The sequence below is a fragment of the Callithrix jacchus genome, chromosome 18 (genome assembly GCF_049354715.1).
Source record: "Callithrix jacchus isolate 240 chromosome 18, calJac240_pri, whole genome shotgun sequence".
NCBI lineage: Eukaryota > Metazoa > Chordata > Mammalia > Primates > Cebidae > Callithrix > Callithrix jacchus.
The window spans coordinates 27114273-27130630 of NC_133519.1; the positions used below are offsets into that span (position 1 = coordinate 27114273).

General features: G+C 34.8%; 1 protein-coding gene across 7 annotated transcripts in view; it reads left to right on the top strand.

Annotated features, from left to right (window-relative positions):
• COP1 (COP1 E3 ubiquitin ligase) overlaps window positions 1-16358 on the top strand; it is a 229676-nt gene that overhangs the window by 132333 nt on the left and 80985 nt on the right. For all 7 annotated transcript variants that reach the window (XM_002760336.5, XM_008984964.4, XM_008984965.4 and 4 more), the window contains 3 exons: window positions 7167-7310; window positions 10093-10201; window positions 10671-10752. In XM_002760336.5, the coding sequence (XP_002760382.3) occupies window positions 7167-7310; window positions 10093-10201; window positions 10671-10752 (335 nt within the window). The remainder of the gene's footprint in view (window positions 1-7166; window positions 7311-10092; window positions 10202-10670; window positions 10753-16358) is intronic.

Genomic DNA, 16358 nt, shown 5'->3' on the forward strand with positions numbered 1-16358 from the left:
ACTGGAAGAAGCTATGTGTAGTAAGGACACCGACTTTACTTCCAGGCTTGTTTGAACATGGAATGTGGAAAGACTTTGAGGAAGTGGTATTTTCAGGGGAGAGCTGGGTTTCAGTTAGAATGAGAAAGCAAAGGGAAAATTTAGGGAAGAAGTTGCAAATTTTAGTGGCATTATCTGAGTGGAGAGAGATTTAGCTTCTACTTAATAGAAAAATGCATGTATTTTTTGACCTAGCACATCATATTCTAGGTGTATTTAAGAATATTCTTGCAGGCCTGGCTCGGTGGATCATGCTTGTAATCCCAGCTACTCAGGAGGCTGAGGCAGGCGAATAGCTTGAACCCAGAAGGCGGAGGTTGCAGTGAGCTGAGGGTGTGCTATTGCACTCCAGCCTGGGAGGCAAGAATGAAACTTTGTCTCAAAAAAAAAAAAAGAAAAAATATTCTTGCTTATGTGGCAATTGACACATATAGAAGGGCTTTTTTTTTTTTTTTTGCAGCATTGTTTAACAGTAAAAGACTAGAAATGAAATGTTCCTAGTTAAATAATTTGATACATCCAGACAGTATGAATCTGTACAATCATTAAGGACAAAATGAAGTAGCCCTGTTATGTACTAATACGAAATGATGGTCAAAATACTGTTACATGAGCGGAAAAAAGCAAGTGCAAATTAGTGTGTATGATGTCACCTCGTGTTTAATTAAAAAAAAATACATGTATGCACATTTATGTATAAGAAAACTAGTAAGGTACACACCTTGAAATTATTGGTTGCCTATAGGGAGGACAGTTGGGTACTTATTTGGCAAGACTGCGAGGGAGACTTACTTTTTTTCTGTATACTTTTGGAACCATTGCCTACATTCATTTTTTTTTTTAATGAAATATGTTCTAAGAAAACTTTCAAGCCAAGTTTTGTTTAGTAATAGATGGAGTTCGAATTTTAATAGTAAATGAGCAGAATTACATTAATAGAGGTGTGTGTGTGGAAATTTACTCTAATTCAGTCTTTAAAATTGATTAGAAAAAGGGAAAGTCAGGAGTAGTCTTGATAAGGAGGCTGTTTCAGTAGCCCAGGTCAGCATTAAAGGAGGCTCAATACATGCTTCTGTGAATTTCTCAAATACAGTCATGCATTGCTTAATGATGGAAATACATTCTGAAAAATTTGTCATTAGAAATTTTGGTTGTTGTGCAGTATCATAGAGTATAGACACCTAGGTGATATAGTATGGCCTCTTGCTACTAGACTGCAAACCTACACAGCATGTTACTGTACTGAATGCTGTAGGCAGTTGGAAAATAATGGTATTTCTATATCCAAACATAGGGTATACCAGATAGTAACTGGTATACCTGTATAGGTCACTTAACCGTGAATGGAGCTTCTAGAACTGGAAGTTACTCAGGGTGAGTCAGTTAGTGAGTGGAGAGTAAATGTGAAGACCTAGAATATTTTTTTTTGACTTTGTTTTTTTTGTAATAACGCTTAGCTAAAAACACATTGAACAACTATGCAAAATATTTCCTTTCTTCATACATTTTTCTATTTAAAATTTTAATTTAATTTATTTTATTTTATTTTTACTTTTTAAACTTTTTTGTTAAAAACTAAGACCCAAACACATGTATTAGCCTACGCTTAGGCCTACATAGGGTCAGGGTCATCAAAATCACCATCATCCCTTCCACATTGGTCCCACTAGAAGGTCTTCAGGGCCAATAATACACACGAAGCTGTCATCTCTTATGATGCCATCTTCTTCTGAAATACTTCCTGAAGGACCTGCCTGTGGCTGCTTTACAGTTTTTTTTTTAATAAGTAGAAGAAATACACTAAAATAATGATAAATGTATAGTAAATACAGAAACCATTAACAGTTGTTTATTATCAGTAATTACGTACTGTATGTTAATCGTATGTGCTATACTTTTATGCAGCTGGTATCACAGTAGGTTTGTTTACAACCTCTTCTTCACAAACCTGGGAATAAAGTTGCACTGCAAGTCACTAGTTGATAGGAATTCAGCTTCCTTATAATTTATGGGAACATTAAATTGTCCTTATATGGCACATGACTGTAATGTGTTTTATTTCGTTTTTAATCTTGGTTTTTCATCAACTAGGTTAGAATCTGGCAGATAACTGGCACTCTGGACATTTGATGGCTGAGAATATTCATGGTTTATTCTTTTCTTCAAATAGGCCCCAATAATCATTGCCTCCTGAATTCCTGTATTAATATTTTGTCTTGCCATTTGACATTTGCCTATATTGTCTGTAATCTCTTCTACTAATTAGAAACCTGATGAGCCTACCTTATTTTTTTTTTAATCCCTTTATGTTTAACCTGTTGCACAGGCTGGATGATTATATGTTATTATCACTATATATAATATAGTGTATATTATTATTCTGTGTTATTTTTCTTATTTTGCCTGTGTATATGTTCTTTGAAGAACAGCTCATTTGTTCTAATTGAAATTGCAAATTTGCATGATGATTGAGAGCATAGACTCTGGAACCAATTATTTAAATTTGAATGATTTGATATATCCTTGGACAAATTACTTAACGTCAATATACCTCAGTTTCTTTATACAGTGGAGATTTGAAACTTGAACAATATAGGTTAAGTGGTTAAAACAGTGCTTGACACATCTCAAGTGTTATGTATGTTATGGAAGTTTTAAGTAGTAGTATTGATCTGGAAGAGAGCTGAGTAACATCCATTCTTAATTTCCTTTACCTGTGTTTGTATTTTTTAGAGATCTGCTCATCAATTTTCATTAAAATGGCCAATTTCTAAACTTATATTTTGTTTTTTTGAAGTTATAGTTACCTGCTCTCCAGGCACATTATGATAATGAATGAGAATGAGACCTTTGACAACAGCTCTTACTTTATATTTTAATTTGATAAATTGGGCTCTGGCATCCAGGAACACTAATCCACCATGGTTGGTAATACTTATAATTGCAAAAAGAAATGACAGACAGTGGAAACACTGACAAAATTCTGTGCTTGGGCTTGTTGACAGCTTTCATTGCTTCCTGTCACATTGTACTGGTGGTATGCGTTAATCAGCTGTCCTATGCACTTTCTTGCCTTGCTACTTAATCACTTGACTAATGGCCTTTTTGACAAAGAATACAGCTAGTTTCCTACGGCTGAATTACATATTTCAGCTGTTAAAATAAATCACTTTCTTTTAACAGTTGAAATATTTCAAAGTGTGAAAGAAAAATGCAATTTATATCCCCAGAAACACTATTTTTCAAAAGTATACTTGTATATTTTGAAATTAAAAACAAATTCTGTGAAATTGAATTTGTCTTTGCAGTAAATTTTCATAAACCTGTTGTTTTAATAATTACTGCTGACAGTGGATGGCAGAAATTAACGTTGTGTAACAGTTGTAAGACTTAAAATTTGTTTTTGAATTTAATTGTATAAGCATCATTTCAAGTAATTTGTTTACCTTTTATTTAGTCTCAGACTAACTAGTTACTGTTTAACTTTTGAGGTACTTTTGCTTGGGTTATCAGATTTCATAATAAAAGTAGTTGAATATCATAGTGTTGTATAAAAGGTCATCTGTTTTGTATTAGCTCTAGAAAGCTCTCTACACCTGAAAATTACAGGTATGTATTTGAGCCAGTTCATGATCTGATTTTTAGAATCTCATAATGTTCATGTTTGAGAATATGTATGATTAAATACGTCAGAGAGAGGGAGCAAATGTTTCAGTATCTGGAAGTACTTAAATCCTGAGTTTTAGTAATGTGGAAGTACTTCCATTTAAAAAGGTGGGTTGGGGGGGCCTGTTTTTCTTTCTCTTGTAATCAAAAGTTTTTCAAAATAATACTATTCTTTATACTTTTAGTTAATATTTCCATTAAAATCTATTTTTACACTATAAAAGGACCTTGTTAACCCCAAAATATTTTTAAAAACATACTCTACCTTAGTATATTAAAAACAAAACATAACCAAAATGTAAGAAAATAATAGCAGTGAAATCAAAACAAAAAGTTAACTTTTTAGTATGAGAATTAAGAGTGAGTTAATGTCACCAAATAATAATGTGTTGAACAAAGAGAGAAAGCTGTCTTGAATAACAGGGTACCAGAGGAATAAATAATAGACTTATTTAGGTCATCATAATAATTCTTTTGACAGCATGTTTACTTATGTGTCAGTTTTCTCCCTGAAATGAATTTGATAGGTTAGTGTTTAAACATATTATATGTGTTAAAACCAATAGTTTAGTAATGGCATACTTTACTGGCACAGCATTGGAATGGTGTTGATTTATTAGCTATGTATATATGTTGGTTGGAAAAAAAGTATTTAGTGATAACATACCTGCTTCACTTGAAATCTCATCTATAGTAAAACCTCCTAAGTTAAAAACAGGATTTCAGTTTTGATAATAACTCTGCCTTTACCACATAAAGTAATATTTCTCCTTCAGTGACATGAGACAAAGGGTATAAATTGAGTTGGGATGGATGAGTAGTTGGCATCGTTACAGTTATGGTGCATTAAAATCCACATGGCAGCAAGTAGTAGCTGAGGCAGCAGTTCAGTTGAGGTTGTACAAATAAATCTATTGCATTGCTATAGTATCATACTTTACTGCAGAGAACATTTGCTGAATTGTGCTCTAGTCAGTAACACTTACTGAATAAAATTCTTTTAAAAATTGGCTGCACACTGTGGCTTATGCCTGAAATCTGTACTCCCAGCACTTTGGGAGGCTGAGGTAAGAGGATCACTTGAGCCCAGGAGTTCAAGACCAGCCTGGGCAATATAGTGAGACCCTATCTCTGTAAAAAAAAAAATTTTTTAATTATTTTTTTTTTTTTTTTTTTTTGAGATGGAGTCTCACTCTGTCACCAAACTGGAGTGCTGGAGTGCAGTGGCACAATCTCTGGCCACTGTGCCCAGTCAATTTTTTAAAAAACTTATATAAAATTAAGGAAGGGTTTAAAGCTATATTGAAAAGTGGGCATCTTGGTGTGTGTCTTTAAGGGTAATATTGTTTGTTGCTGTTGTTGTAGTTTTTGAGACAGGGTCTGACTCTATTACCCAGACTGGAGTGTAGTGGCACAGTCATGGCTTACTGCAGCCTCAAATTCCTGGGCTCAAGCAGTCCTCCTGCTTCAGCCTCTCAAGTCTCTGAGGACTGCAAGAACACATCACCATGCCTGGCTAATTTTTTTATTTTTATTTTTGAAGCGATGGGGTCTCACCATGTTGCTCAGGCTGGTCTCAAACTTCTGGGCTCAAGGGATCCTCCCACCTCAGCCTCCCAAAGTACTGGGATTGCAGGCATGAGCTAGCTAGCCCAGCCTGAAATGTTCTTAATGTGTCTTTTTCTTACTCATCATCATTGGTTCAGCAAGCTTCTGAATAATAAATCATTAATCATTAACTGTTCTGTGAATGGAAATCACATGTAATCCATTAAGAAAATGGATGCTTGTATTTTTTATATGTAGGTGTTTGTATTTTAATGCATTAATTGAATGCTTAACATATGCAGAGCATTAGGGAGGCATTTTGAGAGAAGAAACACATCCACAGTACTGAAGACACATTCATACGTATTAGATTTTAAACCTTTAGCCTTTACATTTTGAGGGTTTTTTTTTTTTTTTTTTTCCTGAGATGCTCTGTAGCCCAGGCTGGGGTGCCCTGGTGTGATCTCGGCTCACTGCAACCTCTGCCTCCTGGGTCCCAGTTCAAGCAATTCTCCTGCCTCAGCCTCCTAAGTAGCTGGGATTACTGGCACATGCCACCACGCCCAGCTGATTTTTATATTTTTAGTAGAGACAGGGTTTCACCATGTTAGCCAGGCTGGTCTTGAACTCCTGACCTCGTAATCTGCCTACCTTGGCCTCCCAAAGTGCTGGGGTTACAAGTATGATCCATGGTGCCCAGCCTATGCTTTGAGTTTTACGTAAGAGCTTTGATCTGTGATAAAGCATGGTAATTATTAGCACCAGCACTGAAACCAGACTACCTTGTGTTTCAATACCATCTCAGTCACTTACAAACTGACTAACTATGGGCAGTTTACCTCACCTCTAATCGTCATTTTCCCGTCTGTGTAATGTAGATAATAATAATACATATATCACAGGATTGTTATAAGAACTAAATGAGTTAATACATGCAAAATGTTTTAGTAGTTAGTGAATGATTAATGAATATTAGGTATTATTATGTAATTAATTTTAGATCAGTGAGAATTCTTATGGCTAAACCTCTAGAAAAGAGGCTTAAATAATAATGAAAAATGTATGTGATGATTCATTTCAACTTTTACTACCATTGGGCTAATTAGATTTCCAGCTGGCTCTATAACAAAAACTTTGTTTAGGCTCCAAGTTCAGTTCTATAAGAGCAGTGATCTTGTATTTGGTTTCATTTAGCTTATTTTGGAGCTTACATAAAAATGATCAGCAAGAGGGGGTGAATTTTATAAGTAATGCTAAAGGAAGGGAGATGTTTTACTATTTTTTAACCTGTTGTGGTATAAGGAGTGTGCATTGGGGTTTTATAATTCAGAGAGCTATTTGGGGAGGGAATTAGGTATGGATTTGGGAAAAAGTAGTGATAATTTAGTGGTTCGATTATATGTATGCTCTCCACTTGTCATCACCCAGTTGCTTCAGTAATTCAACTTATATACTAATATATTTTTTGAAAAATTGAATATTGCAAAATTCTACCATCTCCACAAAATGTCAGGGAAATAACTAGAATGTATGAAAAATGAGTTGATAATTATCTTTTGGCGTACTTCTGGTATATCAAATAATTCATGCCATTAAATCTTTCTCACTAAGCTGTGATATGGTTATTAGAGCTGAATGAAGAGCATGTCAGATATCTAGGAACAAAAGTACACCTGTGCACAATTGTGTAGATATACACAAGTCTCAAAGACTTTTAATTTGATATGTGTTGATGACTTAATCTGGATATGAGGCCTAGAACAACTTAAAGGCATTTAAAGTAGATCTCTTATCCTTGTAGAGAGAATTACTTTAGAACTAGAAAATAGCAAATTCTGAAATGTTGTCTTTATAAATGTCACACGGAGAAGTAAATAGTCTTATTGAGCAAGGCGTATACTTTTTCCCCTTAGTATTGAATTTGACCGGGATTGTGACTATTTTGCGATTGCTGGGGTTACAAAGAAGATTAAAGTTTATGAATATGGCACCGTCATCCAGGATGCAGTGGATATTCATTACCCTGAAAATGAAATGACCTGCAATTCCAAAATCAGGTATTTACATTATTTCTTCACATGATACAGTATATATGTAACAATTTGCATATGTAATTATCATGAGATTATTTTACCTTGCCATGACACTTTTTTTTCTTTTTTTTCCCGAGATGGAGTCTCGCTCTGTCGCCCAGGCTGGAGTGTAGTGGCGTGATCTCGGCTCACTGCAACCTCTGCCTCCCGGGTTCAAGTGATTCTCTGCCTCCACCTCCAGAGTAGCTGGGATTACTGGCGCCCACCGCTGCCTGGCTAATTTTTTTTGTATTTTTAGTAGAGACAGGGTTTCTCCATATTGGCCAGGCTGGTCTTGAACTCCTCTCCTCATGATCTACTGGCCTCGGCCTCCCCAAGTGCTGGGATACAGGCGTGAGCTACCGTGCCCTCAGCTCCATGATACTTCTTACTCATTCATGGTGAACACTATAATTGTACTGTATATTCAGAGTATATATTATTATTAAGATCATCTTTCTTGCAGATACTGCTTGCTTTTTTCTTGTGGGGTTAGCCTTTTTTTTTTTTCCTAGTTGCCAAATGAAAGCTCTTCTTTCACTTAATCAAATAAAGGTCTTTGTTGCAGGTGATTGTCGGAGACGCCGTGGAGTACTGAATAAGGATTAATGTACCTTAATATAAAAACATCAGGAATTTTTCCCCTAGCATGGACATATCTCTCAACATAACAGAATGGTTTCTAGTTTTAAGAATTTTTTATAAGAACATTCTGCTTTGCACTGAAGGAATGGTGTTTATGTTTTATGTTTTAGAGATTATACTTCATAAGCAGTGCTTTTCAGACATAAAATACTGTTAATGTTTACAGACTCTACTTGATCTTCTCTCCAAAAAATCTCAGAAGAATCTTAGAATATGCTTTTTGTTTGTTTTCTAAACAAGCTTCCCAAGCTGTTCTCATGAGCATTGGCTTTATGAGGAAATCGTCTAATAATAACTTTGTATGTAACTTTGAACATTTTCAAAATAGCCATCCTTGAACCTTTCTTAACTATTTAAATGACATACATAGTATGTTTGTTACAATCTTTGTATAATTAATTTGTTATAGTTTTTTTTTTTTTAGTTCATTTATAAAAATACTATCTTGATAATTGGTGAGCTTGCCCATTCATTAGTGGCACTCGTTGTTGAGAATCTATTACAGTTTATGTCCTAAGTGAAGAGGATATAACAAGAATTAGATACAACTTTATTGAATTCTTAGATATCAGGCATTATCCTAAGTGCGTTGTCTATAGCAGACCTATGAGAAACTTGCCATTATTGCTCCATTTTATACAAAGAAAGCTGAGCACAGAAAGGTATTTACTAACCTGTGCAAGATTATACAGCTGGTATACAGAGGATCCAGGATTCAGACTGAAGTAGTTTGTTTCTAGAGTCTGTGCTCTTAAACATTTCATGCTGCTTATTTATAAAATGGCGGCCACGACAGTAATACCTATTTAATAGGATTGTACCTTTAAAAAAATCTCCATAATGCACTCAGAATGATACTTGGCCCATAGCAAGTATTTATGTTACATAATGAAAATGTGGATTAGAACATTTAAATGTGCAACCTACCTGTTCTGTAATTATATATGTAAAAATCTGCAATACTTCCTGGTACATTGGAATAAATGGTGAAAGCACTCAATACCTAAGCATGTCTAAAATAGATTTGGAGCACATCTACTGTGAAAGTGAACTAAATTAGCCAGAGCCACAGCTAGTAAGTAACAGATCTGGAATTTGAACTCAAGTCTGCCTAAATTCAAAATGTGGCTCTTAACTGTTCCATATAGTTTCTACCAGAAATTTAAATATATTTAAAAATGCAAATGGACTCTTCCAGTCTCTGAAATTTAGCATGAATGCAACTAGTAGAAAGCAAAAGACCTTATAAAAAGCTATAAAAAGTTTTGAAAGTACTTTGTATCAACATCTTGCTTTTCATTTGTTTTCTAACCTATTTTCTTTCCCTTTCCCCATAACAATAAATTGGTATCAGTTTTCCTTTTTTTTCTTGCTTTATTCATGTCTAAGAAGTCATTTACATTAACTGCTTTATAAGTAGCTTCTTTCATAATATTCCCTCCCTTTACTGTATTCATGATGCAGATATGTATCTCAGCAGAAGTATACATTTTTATATGTTGTAGACTTGGAGCACTTGAGAATAGCCAAAACCATAAATGATAAATGTTTGGTTCTTTTAGATGCTTTTAATTGGACTAATAATTTTAGTCATAAGTTATAATTAGTCAAGTCAAGACAGTTTGGATGTAAATACAGAAACCCAATTCACTATAGTTTATTTGGCTTATATGGTTTGGCAAAACGGGATACAGAGTCTTTTTTTTTTTAATTTAAAATTTATTTACTTTTTCAATGGACAGATGGATATAGGGTCTTAAACAGTCTTATTGGGTCTGTCATTCTGTCATCGAATGCCTTGAGCCCTCTGGGCGGTATCACCTTCACTGATGGGCATGCTTTCCTCATGTATCAAAGATGGCCAGTGGTGGCTCCAGGCTCACCCATCTTACAGCTAGTGATCACAGTAAAAAGTGGTTGGGTTCATTACTTGTTCACTTCAATTTTTAAAATTTCAAAATTATTGCTATCTTTTCCCAGGTTCGTTTTGGGCAGAATAATGATTGTCAACTGATATGGACTATTTTTAAATAGTGCAAATCTTTCTGAACACATTGAAATTCTTTTTATCCCATTGTTATTTATTTTTATGTAAAGTAATTTTTAACTGTATTTCTTTCAGCTGTATCAGTTGGAGTAGTTACCATAAGAACCTGTTAGCTAGCAGTGATTATGAAGGCACTGTTATTTTATGGGATGGATTCACCGGACAGAGGTCAAAGGTCTATCAGGTAAATAAGAGTAGTAGTTACATGTTATATGGATCATATATTTATTTTGTTAAAACTTTTAGAATTTCATGTGCTTTAGAATTACAGATATGAAGTCACTATTTAGTGTTGTTGGTTTTTTTTTTTTTTTTTTTGCTAGTGTAACAGCTATGCAATACCAAATATTTTTTTTTTTCCATCTCCCTTTTTTGGTACCAAATACTTTTCCAAAGCATTTCCTAAGACTTTAGTCTTTATAGAATGCATCAACTATATTTCTAAAAGCAATAATTTTAGTAAATGTATATATATAAAAAGTTTTAAAAGTACTTTGCATCAACATCTTGCTTTTCATTTGTTTTCTAACCTATTTTCTTTCCCTCTCCCCATAACAATAAATTGGTATCAGTTTTTCTTTTTTTTTTCTTGCTTTATTCATTTTGATATCTCTATTCTGTCTGAGGCTACTGTGTCTTCCTTCTGCTTCCAGGAGCATGAGAAGAGGTGTTGGAGTGTTGACTTTAATTTGATGGATCCTAAACTCTTGGCTTCAGGTTCTGATGATGCAAAAGGTACTATTTGAATCTCTTTCTCACTACCCCCTTCTCCCTGGCCCTCCTAACCTTAATTACTTTCGTTGGCAGAAATACGAAAATTTACTGAAACTCACGCAGTCCTTTATGATAACTGATTATTATTATTGTTCTGTTTTATTTTTTGAGATGGAGTCTCTCTGTGTCATCCAGGCTAGAGTATAGTGTGATGATCACGGCTCACTGCAACGTCCGCCTTCCAGGTTCAAGCAATTCTCTGCCTCCTGAGTAGTTAGGATTACAGGTGCACACCACCACGCCTAGCTAATTTTTTATATTTTTGTTACAGACAGGGTTTCACCACATTAGCCAGGCTGGTCTCAAACTCCTGACCTCAAGTGATCTGCCCACCTCAGCCTCTCAAAGTGCTGGGATTACAGGTGTGAGCCACTTCCCCGCCTCCTCCCCAGATGGAGTTTTGCTCTGTCACCCAGGCTGGAATGCAGTGGCTCCAATCTCAGCCCACTACAACCTCCACCTCCCAGGTTCAGACGATTCTCCTGCTTCAGCCTTTCAAGTAGCTAAGATTACAGGTGTGCACCACCACACCTGGCTCATTTTTTTTTTTTTAATTTTTAGTAGAGGCAGGGTTTCATCATGTTGGCCAGGTTGGTATTGAACTCCTGATCTCCAGTGATCTATCTGCCTCAGCCTCCCAAAGTGCTGGAACTATAGGTGTCAGTCACCGTGCCCGGCCTACTGATTATTTTATTAAAAAATCCAGGCAGGGGCCGGGTGCAGTGGCTCACACTTGTAATCCCAGAACTTTGGGAGGTTGAGGTTGGTGCATCACTTGAGGCTAGAAGTTTGAGAACAGCCTGGCCAACATGGTGAAACCCCATTTCTATTAAAAATACAAAAATTAGCCAGGTGTGGTGGTGCACACCTGTGATCCTAGCTACTGGGGTAGCTGAAACATGACACTTGTTGAAACCAGGAGGTGGAAGCTGTAGTGAGTACAGATTGCGACTGCACTCCAGCCTGGACTACAGAGAGAGACTGTGTCTCAAAAAGAAAAAAAAAAATCCAAGAAGAGAAATTGATTTCTCTTTTTGAGTGAAAGAAAAATGAATATACTACATCCCCAATCTAGTGGATGTTTTTAGATTCATTCCACATGGAAACATTTAGAATTTCTACTGTCTTATAACCAAGTCCTTTAGATACACTGCCAAATGAGCTTTTTTTTTTTCCTTAAAATATTTAGAAATCTCCATATGCTGCATTGTATTTTATTAAATTTCTATTGTATACTAGAATCTCTTAATGAAGTTCATCATAAATCAAGGCATAATTCTACATCACTTTCCAATTTAATTGACCTTTCTTTTCTCTTTCTTGTTTATCCATCTTTACTATTCACTCTTCTGTTTTTTCTTAGTGTGCTGTTTTGGTCTGGTTTTTCTCACTATTACATGTATAAAACTATGTTAACAGGTTTATTTTACTTTAGAGTTACTACTCTTAATTTATTTGCATTTTTTTCTCTTTTCTGCATGTAACCTTCAGACTATTGATAGGCAAGGATAGCTCTAGTATTGGAGGCTTTATTTTGCTTATGTTATACCTTTCCTTTTGGCCTTTTTAATACATAAAATAAATGAAATAATAGACCATGCTCTATTCTGTAAAAAAGGAAACAAATATGATTGGACTGCCCCTAAAAAGTTTTGGGTCGTAGAGTAGCAAGTTGTTTATCCATACTAGATATTGAATGGTATACCTTTTTGTTGTTGTTTTAAGAAATTGTCAGCTGGGCATGGTGACTCACACCTATAATCCGAGCAGTTTTGGTGACTCACACCTATAATCCGAGCAGTTTTGGAGACTGAGGCAAAAGGATGATTTGAGATCAGAAGTTTGAGATCAGCCTGCACAAGACCCTGTCTCTACAAATAATTTAAAAAATTACTTGGGTGTGATGTTGCACACATGTAGTCCCAGCTGCTGGAGAGACTGAGGCAGGATCTCTTGAGCCCAGGAATTCAAGGTTACAGCGAGTGATGATTTGGCCACACTGTACTCCACTATGGATGACAGAGCAAGACCCCATCTCAAAAAAGAAAGAGAGAGGGAGGGAGGGGGTGCAGTGGAGAGGGAAAGAGAGGGAGGAAGGAGGGGTGAGAAAAAGAGGAGAGAGGAAAAGAGAGAAGAAAGAGCGACAAAGAAAAATTGTTCTTAAATTTCTCAATTAGTGAGAGCAACATGTTACAGTAGATACATTTATTTTAATCTTTATACTGTTCTTTGACATACAGTTTTTTTTTTCATTTCGAAGACGTCCAGTTTGTCAGTTTATTTTTTCTTGTGTTGTCAGTGCCTTTGGTGTCATATCCAAGAAGTTCTTGCCAAATCCAGTGTCATGAAGGTTTTCCCCTAAGGTTTCTTCTAAGAGTTTTAAATTTTTTAATGTTTGTTTTTTAAGAGTTTTTATAGTTTTAGGTTCTATATTTATGTCTTTGATCCACTTTGAGTTAGTTTTTGTAATATGTTAAGGATCCACCTTTATTCTTTTACCTATGGATATTTAGTTTTTCTAATATCACTTGTTGAAAAGACTGTTTTTTCCCTTTTGAATGGTCTGGCATCCTTGTCAAAAATTATTTGACCATATATGCAAGAGTTTATCTTTAGTCTTTCTCTGCTCTCTTTTGGTTTATATGTCCATACCACACTGTAAGGCCGTTTTGAAATCAGGAATTTTAAGTCCTCCATCTTTGTTCTTTCTCAAGATTGTTTCAGGTATTTGGGATCTCTTGAGATTCTGTATGAATTTTAAGGTAGATTGTTTTTTCTGTTCCTAAAAAATGTTCTTTGAGGTTTTGATAAGGATTGAATTGAGGCTTATTGATATTAATGATCTTTTCAAGCCACTGACTTTTGTTTCATTTTTTCTCATATGGTTTCCTGTTTTCATTCATTGTTTTATGCTCTAGTTTTTTTTTCCTGCTTACTTAAATTTAACTTGCTCTTATTCTTCTTCTAGTTTTCTAAAGTAGAAGCTTACATGATTGATTTTAGATCTTCTAATATATACATTCAGTACTATGAATTTCCCTTTATGTAGTGCTTTGATTCATCCCAAACATTTTGATAAATTTTATTTTTATTTTCACTTAACTCACAATATTTTAAATTTCCCCTGAGATTCCTTTTTTGATCTATGCGTTACTTAGAATTTTGGGATTTTTTTCAGCTGTTTTTCTATTACTGATTTTTAGTTTAAGTCCACTGTGATCTAACAGATACAATATATGATCACCAGTCTTTTAAATTTGTTAAGATATGTTTTATGACCCAGAATATGGTTTGTAAAGGTTCCATGTGAGCCTGAGAATAATGAGTATTCTATTGTTATTGAATAAAAATTATCTGTTGATGTCAGTTATATCCAGTTGTTTGATGGTACCATTGAGTTTAGCTGTTCCCTTAACTGATTTTCTGATTGTTGGATCTGTCCATTTCTGTAAAAGGTTGTGTATGGCCTGTTTTTAGAACCTACGTTGATCTGTGTAGCTCTCCTCTGCTCTGCTCTTTATTTATTTATTTTTTGGGGGGACAGAGTCTAGCTCTGATTCCCAGGCTGGAGTACAATGGCCTCATCTTGGCTCACCACAACCTGCACTTCCTGGGTTCAAGCAATTCTCCTGCCTCAGCCTCCTTACTTACTTAGGATTACAGGCACATGCCATCACACCCAGCTAATTTTTGTATTTTTAGAAGAGACAGGGTTTCACCATGTTGGTCAGGCTGTTCTCAAACTCCTGACCTCATGATCCACCCTCCTCAACCTCCTGAAGTGCTAGGATTACAGGCATGAGCCACCACACCCAGTCATTTCTCTTCCTTTGCTTGTACCATGTGGTCTTGATTTGTAGCTTTGTAGTAAGTCTTGAAATAAGTAGTGTAAGTCCTTCATCCTTGTTTTTCAAAGTGATGTTTAACTCTTCTATTTCCTTTGCCTTTCCATATACATTTTAGAATTAAGTTGCTGGTACCTACATAAAACTGCTGGGATTTTAATTGCCCTTGTATTGAATCTATAGATCAATTTGGGAAAAATTAATGTCTTAATATAGTGAGTCTTCTATTCCATTATTCCATGAGTATCGTTTATCTCTCAATATGTAGGCCTTTTGTGATTTCTTTTATTATAGTTTTGTCATTTTCAGCATGCATGTGTTGCAGTTTTTTGTTGTTGTTTTTGTTTTTTGGTGCTATTGAAAATGGTATGTTTAAAAAAAAAACCTCATTCCTACTAGTTTATAGAAATGCAATTGATTTTTAAAATATAAACATTGTACCAGTGTACTTGCTAAAGTCACTGAAGGTATAGATTACTTTTGCAGATTCTTTGGGATTTCTACATAGCCAATTATGTCATCTACAAATAGAGACTCTCATTTTCAACTGTATGCCTTTCTTCCCCCTTCTTTTCTTGCTTATTTGTGCTGGCAAGGACTTCAGTATAATGGTAAATAGGAATGACAACAGTGAACCTTTCTTGCTTTGTTCCTGATCTTAGGGGGAAATCTGGCGGTTTTTCACCACTAATAGAATGACTAAATGAGGCTCTTAGTAGGCACCTGTATCAAGTTAAAGAAGTTGTCTTTCATTCCCTCCTTTGATGATAATTTTTATCACGTTGGATGTTGAATTTTGTTAAATGCTTTTTATGCACCTATCATCATGTAGTTTTTCTTTTTTTCTTTATTAATATCATGAGTTATAGTCATTGACTTTTAAAACTTGAATTAGCAATACATTCCCAGGATAAACATGATGTGTTATTCGTTTTCTGTATTTCTTGGTTTTATTTGAGATTTTTTTTTCTCATAGGGTGAAGTTTTTTGCATCTGTGTTCTTAAGGGTTATTGGTCTTTATTTTTCTGTTTTTTAAATTTTTTGCAAGTTTGATATCAGGATAATGCTGGCTTCATAAAATGATTTTCCTCTTATATGTGCTTGCTTGTTTTTTTTCTTGGACGTGATTGTTTAGAATTATTGTTCTTTTGTTCTTGAATATTTGGTAGAATTTGTCAGTGAAGCTTTCTGGATCTGTAGTTTCCTTTGTTTGACCATTTTAACTAAGAATTTAATTTCTTTAGTAGACTTAAGACTAATAAACTTATCTGTCTCTTCATGAGTGAAATTTGACAGTTCATTTCTTTCACGGTATTGATCCATTTCATTTGTTATAAAATTTATGGGCATCAAAATACATAAAATTCTCCTCCACTTACAATGGGATTATGGTCCCAGTAAATCCATTATAAATTGAAAATGCGTTTAATACTCCTAACCTTCTGAACATCATAGCTTAGCCTAACCTACCTTAAATGTGCTCGGAATATTTACATTGGCCTACAGTTAAGCAAAATAATCTAAGACAAACACTATATTACAATAAAGTGCTAAATAATATATATATAAGAGTATCATACCACGTATCAGTAGCCTGGTGAAATATCAAAATTCAAAATTTGAAGTATGGTTTCTACTGAATGCACATTGCATTTTTACCATTGTAAAGTCAAAAAAATTATAAGTTGAGCTATTTAAATTGGGAACTGTCTATATTTGTA